At 37.5% G+C, this 19830-nt stretch overlaps 1 protein-coding gene across 4 annotated transcripts; it reads right to left on the bottom strand.

The window, feature by feature from the left end:
- Nucleotides 1-1898: 1898 nt before the first annotated feature.
- Nucleotides 1899-7921, bottom strand: LOC145032400 (uncharacterized). Of its 4 annotated transcripts, XM_078981192.1 has the most exons (13): nt 7686-7921; nt 7482-7577; nt 7239-7358; nt 6613-7140; nt 6397-6459; nt 5713-6284; nt 5456-5629; nt 4530-5379; nt 4332-4450; nt 4123-4227; nt 3331-4038; nt 3007-3229; nt 1899-2881 (listed from the first exon to the last, which is right to left on the bottom strand). In XM_078981192.1, the coding sequence occupies exons 4-13, from the start codon at nt 7124-7126 to the stop codon at nt 1977-1979; spliced, it is 4233 nt and encodes a 1410-aa protein (XP_078837318.1). In that variant the 5' UTR covers nt 7127-7140; nt 7239-7358; nt 7482-7577; nt 7686-7921; the 3' UTR covers nt 1899-1976. The 4 variants fall into 4 exon arrangements, with proteins under 4 accessions (XP_078837318.1, XP_078837316.1, XP_078837319.1 ...); XM_078981190.1 differs by lacking the exon at nt 7239-7358; XM_078981193.1 differs by lacking the exon at nt 7239-7358 and having other exon boundaries at nt 1899-2869.
- Nucleotides 7922-19830: the final 11909 nt, after the last annotated feature.

Raw genomic sequence — 19830 nt, 5'->3', positions numbered from 1 at the left:
ACTTTATGGGTTTAAAACATCCCTATAGTGCCTTTGTCATAGCTTAAAGCTTCCTGGACAATGTGTTAAAACTGTATGAGTTTCCTGCCAAAATCATTTCTGACAGAGACCCTGTCTTCTAAGTAATTTTTGGAAAGAGCTTTGTAAAGTCTATCAATTTTTGGAAAGACCATCGTTGTTTAGAGACATATCTACATTGTTTTTCTTTTGATGCTCCTGCTAGTTGGGCTAAGTGGCTTCCTTTAGCGCAATATGTACAATTTCATTCATCACTCCAGCCTTGGGATGTCCCCTTAGTGGACATTTTTTGGACAATCTCCCCGAACTACCTCCACTACCATCCAAAAGATTCTTCAAACCAATAAGTTGATTTATCGTTGCAAGGGAAAGAAATAACCATCAAACTTTAAAAATCAAATTTAGCCAAAGCTTCAACAAAATGAATAAAAGCGGACAAACATAAAAATGAACGAGTTTTTGAAGTAGGTAAATAGGTCTATTTAAAAAAAAAAAAAAAAAAAATGAACGAGTTTTTGAAATAGGTAAATAGATCTATTTAAACATATAGTCGTATAGACAATAAAGGACCGAATAGCCCACCTACACCCACATCTATACCCATACCTACACATATACACATGTTTTTTTTTCTTTCTTTAACTCTTTGAATTTACACTATTAAGTCCTTAAATCTAACCTAAAAACAAGATATCTATTAACTGTTTTTATCAAGTACAATTATTTATTTTTGTTTTATATATATATATATAATTAGACAATTAGAATGTATTATATGATACAAAACGACTTAATATGGTGTGTTTGAGTATCTAAGCTTATATACCCTTAAGGGTATATTCACTTTTCCATATATATATATATATATATATATATATATATATATATATATATATATATATTACGTGCAAATTCAATAAAAACATTGTTTTGAACAGATAAGAGATTAATAAATGAAATCTTTATCATTTTATAATAATAAGTTACAAAAATCAATAAAAATAATATTTTGGTCACATACTCACATTGATATATTTTGTTTTCCAATTTCTTTAACAAATATGCAAACCAAGCAGGAAAACAAATCTCATTTCAAGTCAACCAAATGCATAATCGATTTCTTCCAATTTTTTCATATTCTAATTTCTTTGATAGATTTCTTCCTTCCAAAAAAAAACATTATTTGTACCAAATGCCCCAAGTGGTGTTCAAAGATGCTACGTTCCAATGAAATTAATAAAGTCGGATATTTTTGATTCCCCTCTATTGAGTTGAAAGGGATGGAGTGTAACATTGGAAATAGCGGACAAGTATCACTATTAAAATTTATAGGTTGACGTAAGGACCAAGTTAGGATTATAGTAATCAAGTCTAAGTTCTTGTAGACAATAATATTGAGAGGGTTGTGATAATTTATATATGTAGGTGGTTATGAGACTGATCAATACGACAAACCTTGTCAGGTGGGTTTCATGCTTTATGTTGAAATTTTGCATGCTGTCAAAAAGTTCAAATGTTTTATGCTGTGAAGTTTTCTAATGCATGAGTTCTGTTTATATGTTGAAAATCCATATGCTTAGTGGTTCGGGTTGTAGCAACACTTTCGTAGATCCTTATCTTTCGTTAAAGAACTATTTGTATACTGATATGTTATCGTTCATTCAAACTTAGTGATTTCGACGTCAGTTTGTCTTCTAAAATGCATAATTTTTATTTGTTGATTTTAAATAAATTATAATAACGTCAATATTATTCTTGGTAAAGGATGAATGTATAAATCTGTAACCTCTCATTAAACTATATCTTGTATATTAATATAAAATCGGAGATTAATCATTGTTGTGGGTTTAGAGAAAAATATGGTTCTAGCGTCTAGTGTCTACTAGCAAATGTAAGGATTTTCTTGAAAGAAAAGTTTGTTAAAAAAAAAAATAGGTCTAGAAACTATAACACTACATTTAATCATCATCCGACAAACAAACTAGGTCACCATCACCACATTTACCAGATGGAGATGGAGATGGCATCGGCAACACATTATCTTTCTTATGAAAACCAGCTTCTTTATCAACATCCATAAGCAAATTCATAAAACCACCTGATGATGATGGCGATGGTGATGATGAGCTAAAAAGACCAGTGTGACTTACGGGTACCGAAGGCATAGGTGGCAGTGAGGATGATGATGTGGCAGGTGGATGCTGCTCAGATGGTGGAGGTGGTGCTACCGGCTGTGGCTGAGCAGGGTGGCTGTTATGGTTTGTTGGCATTTGTAATGATGGTGCTGATGCTGGCACTGGTTGAGTAGGGTGGCTGCTGTTATGATCTGTTGGTGTTTGTGATGGTGGTGCAAGTGGTGGTTTAGACAGAGTATGAGAAAAAGCGGTGGAGGATGGCGGCAGGCTGCTGGATGCATGCTGACCTAACATCACCCTGTGGTCTGTTGAAGGCTTAAAAGGTCGAATATGTGGGGCCGGAGCACGGATTTCACCGGTTACTCGTGTGTTTCTGATAGAAGGGGTGGTGGAGGTTATATTCGGTGGTGGTTTGCTTGGTGTGCTTAAAGGGAGGCTCATTTGTGGTGATCTGGTTGGTGGTGTGCTTGAAGGGTGGTTCATGTGTGGTGGTAGTCTGGTAGCGGGGGTGTTGGTAGGTGGTGGTATGGTGGTGCTGATGGTAGATGGTGGTGGGGTGATTGGGTTGGGGTAAGATGGTCTGGTAAGTGTGTGTGAGAAAAGATTTGCAGACTGATGAACAATTTGGGATGTTTGGTGCAGCTTGTTGCTTCCGGAAGATTGACCTGGTGAAGAGAAATGTTGACCATGAAATTGATGCAGATGCTGCATTTCTCCTGTTTGAAAAACTGCAGGTCATACATATAATACGGATGGTGACAACTAAAAACAAATCATTTTGACAGGTGTAAATACTAAATAGAGACAGATAAATCAATCAATCTATCAACAAAAGTCAAGAAAGAAGGCCTACTTTGTATTTGGGAATGGTCAAAAGGGTTGAGATCTCTGCATTTTGACCTGAAAGCGTCCGCCAATATTTTATTCCTTACCACTTTATTAAAATTCATATCAATTTCATTCTTTTTTGTGTGAAACGCCTGCTCAGCTTTATGAGATTTATCATCATATTTACGATTAAGCCGAGCAAGCATTTCTGCTCTTTCCTTCTCATACTCAGCTTTTAGCTTCACCTTCTGCACAAACACAAAAACAGAAACCAACAAGCATTAATTCTACTACAAAAAAAAAAAGTTAAGTAAAATAAGGTAGTCAAACAGGATTAGATAATACTCACAATAGCTTCATAAAAATTATTAACAGTATTCTTCAGTTCACTTAATTTTTCCAACTCAATTTGAAGTGGATCAGTAGAAGATGGCAGCATCCGTGTGGACCCGAGCCCACGGTTATAACTTTCAAATTCTAGAATATGATTAAACAGGTTTGGCCAAGATTGTGTAGTAGTGTGATTTGGGTCATCTGCAGTAGTCTCTAAAACTTGAGGAGGTGCTTCATTATGCTGTTGTTCACCCTCTGTAATAATCTGATTCTGATCATCATCAACTTTTTCAGCATCCTTTTTAGTTTGCGGATTATCTTGATTTGGAGAAACTAAAGGCTGAACTGGAGCAGGAGGTGCTACTTTCTGCTGTGATGCAGGTGCAGGAGGTGAGTTACTATTATTACTATTATTATTATTATTGGAGCCATGAGAATCGTTCTGATCTTCCGGAACATCTGACATGTCAGGACTGATAGTCACATATTCATCTTCTGGGCTGCCTAGAATCTCCTCTACTTTTACCACATGTGGGTTATTAATTTCATTGCTTTTCTTTTGGCTGTGTGTGTGAAGTAAAAACATCTCTTTTGCTTGTTCCAGTTTCAAGTAAACTGAGTTTGTTTCCTCTTCTTCACAAGTGAAATTTAAGCGCTTCTTCACAACAGAAAGGCTTTGTTTCCTATCAACCTTCTTCTTTAACAATGCACAACCAATCCAACACTGCAACAAAAAAAAAAAAAAAAATACAAAATTTAATAAATGATACGAGTTGGTAAAAAAATTTAAGATTCGAAAAGAACAGACCAGAGATATTAAGAATGCCTGCACTGTATTTGCAGGTTCCTTGTTCACTTGATAATTCTCAATAACATATTCAAGAAATCTTTCCACCGTTTTCTTCACTTCCTCCTGTACATGTTTACATTTGGAAAGAACAAGATATATACAACTATTATTATTCAGAAGTATTGATATAAACTGTATATAAAAAAAAAAAAAAAAAAGAAACAAACCGAGAGCTTCAGGACTCGACATAGTTCAGATATGTTGAGTTTCAGAAGGTGTCGAAAGCTTGTTTCATCACATGAAAAGCTATCACCAGGGGACAGTTGTGATCCATCACTGGAAATAACTGTAGAAAGTATACATGAAAATCTTATATTCAGAAAACATTATTACAGTAATATGAATATCACTAATTTATTATTTACCTGTATACCCTTCTTTAGTTTCACCTTTTTCTGTTACAGGTGTAGTCTTTTTACGTTTGCGTCCAACATCATCACTGCTGGTATTTGTTTTCTGAATTGACTCATAAAACTGTGGTCTTTTCCTTTGCCTTGGAGTTGAAGTAGCCAAATACTTCCAGCATGGATCCCTTCCTGCCAACAATTTTTTCCAAAACGTATGCGGTTGTTCGCCATCTGGCAACTCATTTGACATTGAGAGATTTTCACTACTTTGTTGAACTCTTGTAATTATTAACTTGGCTGGATAATGTTTGTCAGAATTCAAGTTCAAGAACTCCACCATTAGTTCATTCAACAAGCAGTCTTCAGATGATGTATTTGCATGGTGAAACTCGGTTAATTTGCTGAAAAGATATGTAGCACCCCACATGAGTAATGCATCACATGTGCTCCTACTTAGACTCTGTAATCCTTTATCAATAGTTGCATTGTGCTCTGAAAGTTTGAGAATTTTCTCTTCCAGTGTCCAACAAGTATATAACCGGAAAATCTTGATTTGTTCTCGATTTGAATCGATTGCAATCCTCTGTAATGCTCTTAAATCATTTGCAGGATTCCACTCACTGTCGAATATGATTACAGTGTCTACTGATGATAATTTTATGCTTGGAAGACACGCGCGATAATCTAGTAAAAAGATGAATCTACCCATTTCTTTATTGTTGAAGTTATTCAAAGCAGCATGTCTCTTTGAAGGGGTGGTTATAACTGCATCAACACGTTCATAGGAGTCTTCACCAAATCTTTGACGAACAAAATCATCCAATATGTCTCCAATAGAAGTTGAATCTTTTCCAGAACCACTTAAAGGCTGTAAAAAAGATAAATTTATATTTATATCTCACCCTATAAAGAAAATGTCATAAACAGATTAAATAAAAACATACCTGAAAAAGAATAAGTACTCTGAGTTCACGTTTTCTCATCTCGGGAAGTATGAGGTCAAGAAACTGTAGTTTGCCACTTGCTTTTATGCCAACTTCTAGAAACTTTACAGGCTCAAGATCCTTTGTAAGGGCACCTTGAAGAGATTGATCAACAATGTAGGGGTGATCACAACACTACAAAAGGAAACATAAGATCAACCAAAGAAATGAAAACGTGCATTATGCATAGTGCTATTTAGTGATTAAATCTTCAAAACCTTGCGATTAGAAACAAGAATGTCATGAAGAGCACCAACAGTATCACTTTTTGAACACGAACTAAGAGCCATGGCATTTGTAAGTAGCGTAGAGCAATACTGTTCAAGCTGCACATTGGATATCTGAACAGGAACCCAAAATTCTTTAATATCTGTGCTGACATCAGGATCTGTCTTTCTTGAAGATGATGAGGCTTTGCCACTATTTGGTGTCACAGTCACACTGCCATTTTCAATAGACTCACCATGAAGGGATTTTTTTGAAGGAGAACCAACATGTTCTGCTTCTACTTGTTCTAAATCCACGAATCTGTCATTTGATATAGCTTTTACAGCATCAATTGGGTCTCCTTCAACTGTTTTGCTATTTGGTGATTCTTCTACTTCAATGGGATCGTTTATTTCTTCTACACTAAAGTTTGTAAGACTAGAATTTGACGTGCTGCATTGTGCTTCAGAGGCTTTCTGAGTAGATTCTTCCCCTGTTCTATCACTGCATTCTTCAACTTCATCATCACCTTTATCTTCCACAGACTTGGAGCCACTATTTTCGTTTTTGCTATTATCCACATCTATGTTCCAAAATAAATTGAACAAGTGATAATCTACTAATTTGGAGCAACTTTTGCAAGAAATGACAATAAAAATATGACAAATTTGGAAACACTTGGTAAGAAGTGGTACCTCTGTTGCTGCTGGAAGTAGCTTGAGAAGACTCATCTTGACTTTCTTTATCATTATCATTACCTACATGCCAACAAACAAGAGTGTTCATAACATAGATGTTCATTTGCCAAAAGAAACTGCAGATAAGTTTCAACAAAGATACTAGTTACATAATGAATGCTAAACTAGAGCTGAAGATAGATAAAATAAGGCAAACTAGATAAGTTCACCCACCTGCTTCAGTTCTTCTTCGTGAAGATCTAGATAAAGCCTTATCAACAGAACTGGTGGCTGCTCTCTTCCTTTTCCTACCACCAACATCCAAACTCTGCTTTTCTTGTCTCTTATCTTCTTTAGAGTCCATCTTCAAATTCCTTTTAACTTTTTCATTCTTTGACTTCATACTTGATGAAGTAGGCTCTTCAACAAGCTTCTTTGTTCCCGAAGAACCTACAGAGGTGTTTTTCTTACGTCTATCATACTTCTTCAGAGGAGTTGTCATCTGTTCCTGGGTTCTCTTTGATTTCCTCAAAATTGGAGGACTATCTGATGGTTTATTCTTCTCCAATCGTTTAGACTTGCGAGTACTACTTGGAATGTCTTTTGCCTGTTTACTGGATGCTGTTTCTCTGGATGACCTTCTTGAGCTAGATGTTTCAGGAGATGCATCTTGTGTTGCCAGTTTCTTCTTTGACTTAATTCTTTCATCATTTTTTACCTTTTGACTACGATGGTTGTCGTTTGCCATCCTGCCAGCTGAAACTGAAAAGGTCTTAGCTAAAAGGTCAAGCTTGAGATAGGTCTATAGGAGTGTTTGGATGTGCCAAAATCAGATAATGGTTTGATGAAATCATGCATACTTAGGTATTGAGTATTTATCCTCCATATTCGGTTTGTTCCTACCTCCAATCAGATTAATTTGAGTTTTAAAGAATCAGAAAATCATAACCATAGTCCTTTTGGAGCACGTCCAAACACCCCTAAAGTTTACAAACGACAATGTGAGATTCACGCAAGAAAATCCCTAGCATTGTGCCATATGTAGATCATCGCACGGCTCAAATTGCAGAAGATACATTCGAAGACCTAAATTAACAACTTACTCTAATTTCGTGTCATCATACACAATCGGAAAGCAAGTGATCGACACGCATAACTGTATGAACTCCACCTAATTAGCATTAAATCCGCAAATGTATCTGTCAAAACAAAACGAATCATAACTAAAACAACATCTGAAACAATATTAAGCACAAAAACAACAAGGAATAGTAAACTACAGATCAGAATTTCAACGAGAGACAAACCTTGATTCAATATTAGGGTTTTAGATGATTATGCATGCCATGACTGTTCGTTCAAGTCGATTGAAGATTTTCTGGCACGCAAACATAAAACAATCTCCGACTGGAGCATCTACACACGCAGTTTTAAGCCTGATTTTCCGGTTCGTAAAGGATGTACACAAGGGTTGTTTTTCATTGGGGAAGTGGCAAAATTCGTTCCGATACACCGAGGTTCCGTTCAGTTTACTAGTACTCAAACCAAACCAAACCAAATATTAAAATATATGGGTTTTTGAGATATTTGGATTTTATTTTGATTAAAGTGCACAAATGGCTTGTGGTTATCAAAATTGTAATTTTGGTCCAAAAAGATTTGTAATAACATCAGAGTTTAAAGTTTTCATTTTGTTGGTTGTTTAGTTCAATCTGTTCTGATTTATTTCAAAATGATGGATTTGCTCATATTAATATGATTTTCTTTTTTTTTTCTTAATTGTTTTTTTATTTTCAGATTTAAAAAAAATAATAAATAAAAATCTCTCTCTCCAAATACCCATCTTTTTCCTCCTGAAAATTATCCAAATGAACAAAAAAACACCTAGAACAAATTGTTGAACTCGTTAATTCTCAATGGAGATAGAGAAAAGAGAACGAGAAATCATATCTAGGGTTAGTCTTCTCCATCTGTTTTCAGATATGTTCGTCTTCTCCATCTGTTTTCAGATATGTTCATCTTCTCCATTTGTTTTCATATCTCTTTGTGTTCTTCATCACTGTTAGGATCGGTTTACAGCACCATCCCCTTCCCAATTCATCTTCTCCATTTGTGGCTCATTTCACTGTCCCTGAAAAACCCACCCCAACCACACCCTCTAGTACCACGGTAAATCTTCAACATATGGTCTATAGACCAAAATCAACCACCAAACGCAATTAACGACCATCGCATCTAGTTCCACGGTTGAAGTTCGCTTAGGGCACGCCGATCCTTGGACTCAAGATAACAAACCACTGATTGTCAACGCTGAAGTTGTGAAATCCCTAATTTATTTTGTAAAACCTGGGACTATCAATCGGAGATATTCCTCCATTGGGATTTCAGATTGAAGCTTTCGCAACAAAAACCTAACCCTAAAGTTTCAGGCGACAACACATAGATCGAAGCCAGGGTTTCATATTAATTGAAGAACATGTGCAACAATTTCTCATTTTGATTTTGGAGATTTTGCTTCACTTGAATGTGGATTCATGGATTGTGTTTGACCCCTTTTCACTTCTGTCACCGACCCTCTCATTTTTGGTGTATCATCTGGTTTAGATGTCGATAAATTGAACAATCTTAGAATTTGGTGCCTGAACAAGACGAGGGTAGGGATTGAAAACAAAGTTTCGTCGGGGAACTGGGTGGCCTGAATGATAGCAGCCTTTGAGGCAGAGTTTTCGGACTTATGGTTTCAACAGGTAGTGATGGTGATGATAGTGTTGGGGCAGCGGTGGTGCCATTGAAATGGTGAAGACGTTTATTGTGGTGGGGTTCTCCTGGTGGTCGAAATGATAACTTTGGAGCAGAGGTTTTCATGGTGGTATAGGTATTCACGACGGTCTGTGATGGTAGTTGCAGGTTTGAAGGATAAAGACTAAAGGAGAAAAAAAAAAAACATATCCGCCTTCAGATTAAAACCCGTCTTATTTTTCTATTCGCATGTATAAGAACATGGGATGAAGAGGATGAAGGTTGTGTACAGATCTGAAGCTTTGTCGAGTTGCAACAGAGTTTTTAAGATGGACAACGATGGCAAGATGGTGATTTATGGTAGGTGGTGGGAATCGATTATGATTATTGCAGGTAATGGCCATTTTCAGATCTGTCGGAGGTTGGTGGTGGCGGACACGATGGGGGCTGAAGGTGGAGCTAAAGGCGGTAGTGGCTGACCGCGATGACAATAGTGGAGTCGACGATGAAGGGTTCTTGAGAGCCATGAAGAACAAACAAAGGAAGGGGAGAGAGAGAGAGAGAGAGAGAGAGAGAGAGAGAGAGAGATTTATTTATTTTTATTTTTATTTTTTTAAATCTTAAAATCAGAAAAAACAATTAAGAAAAAAAAATCATATTAACAAGGGCAAATTCATCATTTTGAAAAAAATAAAACAAATTATACTAAACAAGCAACAAAATGAAAACTTTAGACATCTGGTGTTAGTCCAAACCTTTCTGGATCAAAGTGGCAATTTTGAACAAACAACAGGGACCATTTGTGCAGTTTAGTCTTTTATTTTATTTTTTGTATTTTTTTATAAATTCCACAAAAATAATTAAGTTTTTACATAATTTTAATTTGATATTTTGTTTTTTTTTTTCTTAAATTGGTCACTACCTTTAGCCCTTCCGGTGTGGACCCTTCTCCATGCGTGAAGAGGTGAGCTGGCACAGATTTTCACACTACAAAGATACTCTTCCAACACAAATAATTTTGTCTTCAAATCCTTCTTCATTATCTGATGATGATGACGATGGTGATTTTTTTCTGCACACGTTATTGTCAATGGCAAGCAAAATGTTGCGTTGGAGATCTAAAAGTTCAAATGTCGAAAAGAGGCGTAGAACGGTAGAAGATCGATCAACTGGGATCGTATAGTGGCAAATGAACTTTTTGTACGTGATTACTTTGCCCCTGAAAGTTTATATGATCTATCAAAATTCGAAGACCCTTTTCGTATTGGTAGAAAGATCTTTACGTATAGCTAGATATTTGGCAAATACTTATGGGTTTTATCAATTGAGATGGCATGCTATAGGTAAAAGTGGTTGTACTATAATACAAAAATGTACAACCTCCTCTCTTTGATAATTAGCATACGGCATAGTCGCAGCTGCATCAGATAAGTATTTAGAAATGCCTGAGAGGACGGGTCAAGAATATGCATATCTTTTTGTGAGTATGTTATAGAGCTTTATGATGATATATATTTCTGAAAGCCGACTAGAAGTGATGTCGAACAGTTGTATGTCGTACATCAAGCTAAACACGTTTTTTTAGGAATGCTTGGTAGCATTGATTGTACACATCGGGAGTGTAGCGCCTTGTTTCGAATCATTCCTAATGCGGGATGGTGAGCAAGGTGTGGGTATTAGCTAAGTTAGAACCTTTGAAGAATCGAGTTTGGGCATCATTTGGAGGTGAATGATGTCGTTTGGATGATCCTATTATCCGGTTTGTGTTTTGGAGCCCAAGAGTATCGGTAAAGGCGTTGGTTTGAGCCTTTTATGAATTTTGGATTTTGTTCGGTTAAGTTTCGGGATAAATAAAGTTGATAGAAGTGTAGGGCTTCCCACCACCTTTTCGTGGATATAAAGTTCATCGGAAATGAACTTAAAAAGAAGAAGTTATAGCACTTTGAAGTTATTGGCAATATTGGTCCCTAATGGAGAAAAGGTGGCAAGAAGGTACCATGCATGCAAGGTGATAGGCGTGAAAGTACGCCTAGCATAAAATGGGGTACGCCCAGCGTAGAGGAGTAAAATGGACGCGGTGGTTTGTGAGTACGTCGGGCGTACATAGAGGTATGCGGGGCGTACTCCATTCAGACTAAAACCCTAAATTTTAGGGTATGCCACTATAAAAAGAATAATATGCCTCAATGGTCAGCCTCCATTTCACCCTTAGACAGCCACCACAAAACCATAATCTTTCTTTGAGTATTCTTGGAGCTTAAAAGGCTATTAGAGAGCATTTTGGTGTTGTGGATCCATTTTCCAAGCAAGTGAAGAGCAAAGCAAGGTGGTGGTTCGAAGGAGAACTTGTAGATCCAAGATTGTTGCTTCATTTCAGATCATCTTGAGGTATAAAGTTCACAACTTTACTCAAGTATGCTTAGATCTAGTGTAGTGATTTTTTTTTGACCTTTTTGGTCCCAAAAATGGATCTTTATGAGTTAAGTTTGATTCTAGGCCAAAGGGTGCCACCCTTAGTGATATATGAGTCCCATAAGCAGTAAAGTTTCGATCTTTAGGGCCTATTTGTGACCATGCATGAGATCTAGCCATTTCCATGGAAGTTAGTTGCTATATTCCATGTTTGGGTTATTTCGTGGGTTGCAAGCCACCAAGTAGTCGACTTTATGAGTTAATACATGCTAAGGGACTTGGATTTGTAATATGGGCTTAAAGTATTAATGGAATAAGCATTTTTGAGGTTGATGGCTTAGCAGGATAGTATGTTGGGGGTACACGCAAGTACGCACAACATATAATCCATGAAAGTTGTACGCGTAGCGTACTGAGGAGTATGCTCAGTGTACTCTTAGACGAGTTTGGGGCCTCCAACTTATCGAGTCCCTTTGCAAAAATGAGTAATTCATATTTAAAATACATACCAGAAACTAGGCATTACATATAATCACAAGTGGACCTCAAGGATCCATAAAGTTGCTAACTTTATGGACTTCTACCACACAAACTAACCCAAACACGAAGAACAAGACAAATAAACCTAGATATAGAAGCATAAAATATAAAGGTTGGAACTTGAAGAATCACAATGGTCCAAAAGACGGGTTAGGAGGTGGAGGAGGAGCTTGCTTGTTGGGTCTTCTCACAAAGGATGTCTTATTATTATTCTTCTTTTCACCAAAAATCATAACAAAACTACAAAAACTTAACAATAGAGGCTAAGAGTGCTTTTAGGTCGAAAAAGAGGTGATGGATGTTGATGGTGTTGGATAAGGTGTCTAAGTCCATAACTTATTTGGTATATACTTGACCCGGCCGGCATGGTCCATTTGGGTTGCATCTCATCCAAACTATTATGGATAATTTTATGAGAGTTATACACATATGTTTATTAATATATTATGAGTTATAATATATTAATATGAAGTTACGTTATTTAATTAGTTTTAGTCTTAAATTAATTATGGATTAATTTAGAGATTAAAAGGAATACTAATTAAATTATGGGCTATTTGTTTTATATAGTGTGGGCTAATACTCATTTGTTAATGGGCTAGGCTTATGTGGAAGTCCATGGATGATCCATGGAGCTTTTAACCCATGGATCCTTGGAAAAAGGAAAAGACATGGGTTATTAGGGTTTCACCCTAACCATGCATACTATATAAGCATGCTTATGGAGCATGAAATGAAGCCTAAGAGAAAACTAGTGATCTAGTGTGTGTGTGCATGTGTGTGGCCGAAAATACAAGAGTGTGTATACTCTCTCAAGTTTTCCAAGAGTTTGTGGTGTTTGTGATTCCATTTGAGGCATTCACACTATTGGTGCTTGGCCCTCAAACTCCTAAGAACCCAACTCACCAAAAGGTATGTAATCTCTTCTAACTCTTTTATGTTGAAATGTTCCCCATGCCATGTTAGATAGGTTATAAACCTTGGAAAATTATTATTTTGCATGTATTTAGACAAACATAGATCCAAGGTTTATTAGGGTTGCATGCACACTTAGGAAGTGTTAGATTGCTCAAAACCCAACAGTGGTATCAGAGCCTAGGCTTGCTTGTTTGATACTTGATGCAAAATATTGAAAAAGGTCGAAATCGTTGCTGTCTGCATGGTAGACTCGCCGAGTCCATTGGGGGGACTCGCCGAGTCCAAGGCAAACTTCAACCTACTCGACGAGTCAGTTCGTGCACTCGACGAGTAGGATCGAAAGAATGCAGAATCTCGACTTTTGCTGCTGGAAATGGACTAGAAACATTACCCTAAATTGTTTTGGTGTTATAAAACTTATTTTAGTTGGTGTAATGGTTGTTCTAATCCATTTACAATAGCATATATCAAAATTCCATGATTTTATGTGTTCATATAATTCTTGAATTTTGATGATCATGTTCATGTTCTTATGAATTTAGAAAATGATAGGAATTATTTGCTGAATTGTTTAGAATTAATTCTTTATCATTTATGTGTTTTAATGGAGTCCATAATTTGTCCTCAAGTTATGGATTACCAAAGGTCACTTTCATTTAACACACACTTAAAACACATAAGTTACATGAAAATGAAGAGTCTTCATTTTTATGAACCTTTAATTCATAAGTTATGAAATGAAGAGTTTTGCAAAGTTACAAAACTTGCCCTCAAGTTTTGGAATTTGTAAAGTTTCACACACTTTAATAAACTTTAATTCCAAACCTTAGAGTTTTAATAGTTAAAATTCAACCCTTATACTATTTATAACATTAATGGTTAATTATTATATATATGTATAAGAATAAGTCGTTTTACCGTTAGTAGGCCTCATTCACGAAGCCGGTCTATAAGGTGGGTATAAGGTTGTTGCCTATAAAATGGCGACTTAATGGGTGTATACTCTCACCCACCGCTTGCTTGATCGGTGGAGGGTCGTTAGCCGAACGGGTAGAACAATGACTTTAAATCCTCATTAAAAGTATAATGAATATTATAAAATAACTAAACTCTTTTAATTCCCAATCTTAGTTATTTTAGGAAAATGTGAACATGGTGCTAATCCATGGAATTCACACTTTGTACCTTACCAAGTCGTTGGTGGAGCGTGTGTGGTTAACCGGCACACTAACTAGGACTAGTAAGGATCACGAAGGGTAACTTAATGTTTGTCATAGATCAATGGAGCGTGTGTGGTTAACCGGCACATTGATTAGGTGATAATATTAAGAGTACCAAGTGAATTAGCATGGTTATTCACACCTTGTTTTGTGATCCTCGGCATCCCAGTCACAAAACTTGAAGGGCACAATCGAGATTGAAACATGCCATTGAAAAGTTCAATGAATCTCAAAAGAATCTAGGAATTTCAAATCCAATTAAACCTAATAAATCATTTCGTTTTCATGGTGGAAATTGGTGAATCGTCATTCACCTACCTTTCAAATATATTATTACTTAGATTGCGGCATCCCTCTTCTAAGTGTAATATATTGGGATTGGATCCTAGCCTTAATATTACATTTGGGTGTCTTATTAAGGATCCTAAACATCTAATCTAAACTTACTTTCTTCTTTCAGATGTCTTCCAACACTAATGCTTCAGGCTCTAACCCAACTGGTTCTTTCTCTCTCATGAATCTTTGTGGGAGGGTCATCTTTGATGGTTCCAACTTCATGGATTGGATTAGGAACATCAGGATGGTTACTCGTTACGAGGACAAGGAATATGTCCTCGATAAGGAGTTAAAAGAACTTGATGAGTCTACTGCTACTCCTGAGGAGATCGCTGAATTCAGGACTCATGAGAGAGATGCTACTAAGGTGGCATGTATCATGATGGCCACGATGACAGCCGAGCTCCAAAAGTCGTATGAAGATTTCTACCCTTTTGAGATGCACCAAGACTTGATGGAAAGGTACCATCAGAGTGCTCGTCAGGAGCGGTATGAAATAATCTCCTCCATAATAACTACCCGCATGAAGGACGGTGAATCCGTCACGGGCCACATGCAAAAGATGCAAAGGTATGTGGACCGTTTGCTGAAGCTGAATGTTAACATCCCCGAGGAGTTGGCGATTGACATCATTTTGCACTCCTTGCCTTCTTGTTATGATCATTTTCGAATGACATATCATATGAACAAGGAGGAAGTTACCCTCAGCAAGCTTCAAGGACTCTTGAAGACCGCTGAAACCGGTCTTAAGGGTAAAGCGGTTGTTACCTCTACTACTCCTACTCCAACTTCTACCCCTGTTTTAGCTATTGGGCAAGGCAAAGGGAAAAAGAGGAAGCACCCTTCGAAGGGTACCAAGGGAAAGTCTCTTGAAGGCTCCTCATCAAAGACTAAGAACGGTTCTGTCACTCCTTCTGCCATTCCAAAGGATGCTGAATGCTTTTATTGCCATGAAAAGGCACACTGGAAGCGAAACTGCCCTAAGTACTTGCAGGATCTAAAGGATGGGAAAGTGAAACCCACCTATGCAGGTATTTACACTATATTGTCTAATTACTCAACATATTCTAACTCTTGGGTGCTTGATACAGGATGTGGTATTCACATATGTTCTGATTTGCAGGGCCTAAGAAGAAGTGAGGATGTGGAGCACGGGAAGATAAACTTAATCATGGGGAATAGGAAGGCTTCACCTGTTTCCAAGATTGGAGTTTATACTTTGTTGCTTAATAATGGGTTAAAATTAGATTTGAATAAATGTGTATACTCGTCTGAAATGGCGAGGAATATTATTTCTTTTCATGCTTTGTACAAACAAGGTTTTACCTTTTCGTTTGATAATGAATGTGGTGGTATTAATGCTTTCTTTAATAATGTGTTTTATTTTAAAGCATTACCTTGTGATGGTGTGTATGAAACTGTGTCGATTGTAGACAACTTAGGAAATAATGTGTTGTATATTGATTCTTCTACTAGCCTAGATAAAGCATCATTGTGGCATTGTCGTCTTGGACATGTAAACAAGAAACGCATAGGCCAACTCCAAAAGAGTGGAGTCTTGGAATCATTTGACCTCAAATCAGATGATAATTGTGAATCTTGTCTACTTGGAAAAATGACAAAATCACCCTTCACTGGAACTTGTGAGAGGGGTGAGGGTTTGTTGGACCTAATACATACTGATGTATGTGGGCCATTCAAAACCGCCACAAGGGACGCTAATCAGTATTATGTGACTTTTATTGATGATTTTAGTAGATATGGGTATGTCTACTTAATCAAACACAAGTCCGAAACCTTTGAAAGGTTTAAGGAATTCAAGCAGGAAGTAGAAAATCAATTGGGCAGGAACATTAAGATGCTTCGATCCGATCGAGGTGGTGAGTATCTTAGTACCGAGTTCCTTGACTATCTTAAGGAGTGTGGGATTGTCTCACAATTGACTCCTCCCAGGACACCACAGCTGAATGGTGTAGCTGAGAGGCGTAATCGTACCTTGTTGGACATGGTTCGCTCTATGATGAGTCGAGTTTCGTTACCAATCTCTTTTTGGGGGTATACCTTAGAGACTGCCGCCCATATCCTTAATCTAGTCCCTACAAAGAAGGTTACCAAAACACCTCATGAGATGTGGACTGGGAAGGTTCCCAATTTGGACCACATCAAAATTTGGGGTTGCGAAGCCTTCGTGAGGCGTGAAACTCATGATAAGCTTGAACCCCGAAGTGAAAGGTGTATTTTCATCGGCTACCCACAGAAATCCTTCGGTTACCTTTTCTACAGACCCAGTGAGAATGTGGTCTTTGTAGCACGAAGAGGGATCTTTCGCGAGAAAGAATTTATAAGCCAAGGAGACAGTGGGAGGCAGATTGATCTTGAAGAAATTCAAGAATCAATGGGTGAAGGAACCTCAGACACTAGCAATCAACCTGAGGAGGAAACTCCTGTTGATCCAGCTGACGAGTCTGTACCTCCGAGACGTTCCACACGGGTTAGGAACACACCTTCGTTTTATTATGGTTTTCATATTACTACGGAAGGTGATACGTTTATTAGTGATAGTACACTAGTAAATTTGGATGAACCTAGCAGTGTTAAGGAAGCCATGGCAGGCCCGGAGTCTGCTAAATGGAAGGAGGCTATGGACAGCGAGATACAGTCCATGTATGACAATCAAGTTTGGAACTTGGTTGACAATGTACCGGGCCGTAAAACAGTCGGGTGCAAATGGATCTTCAAGAAGAAGACCGACATGGAAGGAAAAGTGCATACTTATAAGGCTCGACTGGTTGCGAAGGGTTTTACTCAAACTCAAGGTGTTGATTATGATGAAACCTTCTCGCCGGTAGCAAAGATTAAGTCTATTAGGGTTATGTTAGCCATTGCAGCATTTCATGATTATGAAATATGGCAAATGGATGTCAAAACCGCTTTCCTTAATGGAAAGTTGGCTGAGGATGTGTACATGAATCAGCCAGAGGGTTTTGTCAATGCAGAATACCCTAACAGAGTATGCAAGCTTGAGAAATCCATTTATGGATTAAAACAAGCATCTCGTAGCTGGAATCTTTGTTTTGATGAGAAGGTAAAAGAGTTTGGCTTCTTGAGAAGCGAAGATGAGTCTTGCGTGTATGTCAGAGCTAGTGGGAGTATAGTTAGCTTCTTGGTACTGTATGTGGATGACATACTACTCATAGGAAATGACATCCCAACCTTGCAGGAGGTTAAGTCCTGGCTTGGGAAGTGCTTTGCTATGAAGGACCTAGGGGAGGCTACCTATATCCTAGGGATAAGGATATTAAGAGAAAGGAGTAGAAGACTAATTGGACTTAGTCAGAGTATCTACTTGGATAAGGTGTTGAAAAGGTTCAACATGGAGAATTCCAAGAAAGGAGATTTACCGATCCAAAGCAATACCAAACTGAGTAAGACTCAGAGTCCGAGTACAGAGGCAGAGATAGCTGAGATGAGCCAATTACCATATGCTTCCGCAGTTGGCTCGATCATGTATGCTATGACTTGTACCCGTCCTGATGTGGCATTTGCTTTGAGCATGGTCAGCAGGTATCAGGGGAACCCTGGCAAGGCTCATTGGACCGCGGTAAAGAACATTCTCAAGTACCTACGGAGGACTAAGGATTGGATCCTTACCCTTGGTGGCAGTGATGACTTGAAAATATTAGGGTATAGTGATGCTGGTTTTCAGACTGATAGGGATAATTTCCGCTCTCAGTCGGGCTGGATCTTTACCTTAAATGGAGGGGCGATTTCTTGGAAGAGTTCCAAGCAGGAGACGGTGGCTGATTCGACTTGTGAATCAGAGTATATAGCAGCGAGTGAAGCAGCGAAGGAGGCGATATGGCTAAAGAACTTCATCGGAGACCTTGGAGTTGTACCAGCTATTAAGGAACCTATAGAGATTTTCTGTGACAACAATGCTGCGGTTATCTTAGCCAAGGAACCAAGAGATCATGGCAGATCCTGACACATTGACAGAAAATATCACTTCATAAGATACAAGATTGAAGAAGGACTCCTTGTGACAAGGAGGATATCGTCAGATGAGAATCCTGCAGATCCCCTTACGAAGGGACTGACGAGGGTTAAGCATTTTCAGCATGCGAGACGCATCGGGCTGAGGGACGATATTAGTTTTACAGATTAGATAGTTTTCCTGAAACTTGTAAAATGTAATCGACGTTTGATGATGAATAAAATTTGTGATTTATTTATGAGTAAAGTGTTACTATCATTGTCAATTATTTACTATTGTTTCAGTTTTGCATGTTTTGACTTCCAGAATATTTAATTTATTCAAACCTCCACAATCGATCATACGTCGGAAGTAGGTATGAATCAAGATTGTCATGAATTGGGTTTGTAGATGCCTTAAAGGTGTTTAGACATGGCAATGGTTGCTGCAACATTCATGAGTACTCATAAGTTATGAGTATTGGTATAAACCCACGCTCACTTGTATCACTTCATGGAATTTATCTCGAGTGATCGTGAGACGATAACATCATATAAATCTTTAAACCTAGAGATATGAGTTGTTACCTATGAGTTGGTTGTGCATTGATTGCACGTAAACGCATCAGTAACTTGATGTTATAAAACGTGCCTTTGTGTACAATTCAATAAGTAGTAGAACAAGCATATCAGTCGAAGTTTATCTGTTCCTTCTAGAAATAGAAGCGATATCTGGGCCCCTCGATGATTTTGTGTTGACCCATGTACCAGGCCTGGTCAGAACTAAACCGATGTGTTCAGTGAAGTTCTTCGTCAAACAAATCGGAAAATCAAGAAACAACTGCTAGACAATAAGCAAGACATAGTTCCATGTGTTTGTCCGGCTGATATCATGAGAACAGAGGATTATGTGATCACTTATCTAAAATGGCGCTTCATAGTTCGACAGAGTCTTCATTGTTCGAGGGAGTTTTCGAGAGCTACGATTGTTGGTTGGTTCCTGAAGTTATAGGCAAATATAGTTATTAGACTTATCCAAGTGGGAGTCTGTTGGATAAGGTGTCTAAGTCCATAACTTATTTGGTATATACTTGACCCGACCGGCATGATCCATTTGGGTTGCATCTCATCCAAACTATTATGGATAATTTTATGAGAGTTATACACATATGTTTATTAATATATTATGAGTTATAATATAGTAATATGAAGTTACGTTATTTAATTAGTTTTAGTCTTAAATTAATTATGGATTAATTTAGAGATTAAAAGGAATACTAATTAAATTATGGGCTATTTGTTTTATATAGTGTGG

The sequence above is a fragment of the Lactuca saligna genome, chromosome 2 (assembly GCF_052625555.1).
Source record: "Lactuca saligna cultivar CGN05327 chromosome 2, ASM5262555v1, whole genome shotgun sequence".
NCBI lineage: Eukaryota > Viridiplantae > Streptophyta > Magnoliopsida > Asterales > Asteraceae > Lactuca > Lactuca saligna.
This window is presented reverse-complemented; position numbering and strand designations above follow the sequence as displayed.

Bases quoted from the DNA above. Each gene is read 5' to 3' on its own strand.
- LOC145032400 (XM_078981192.1), bottom strand. From the start codon at position 7,126: ATGGCAAACGACAACCATCGTAGTCAAAAGGTAAAAAATGATGAAAGA. The intron at 4,228-4,331 runs GTTTGTTTCTTT...AAACATGTACAG, and splicing joins GTCGAGTCCTGAAGCTCTCG to GAGGAAGTGAAGAAAACGGT. The intron at 3,230-3,330 runs GTGAGTATTATC...GTGTTTGTGCAG, and splicing joins ATAATTTTTATGAAGCTATT to AAGGTGAAGCTAAAAGCTGA.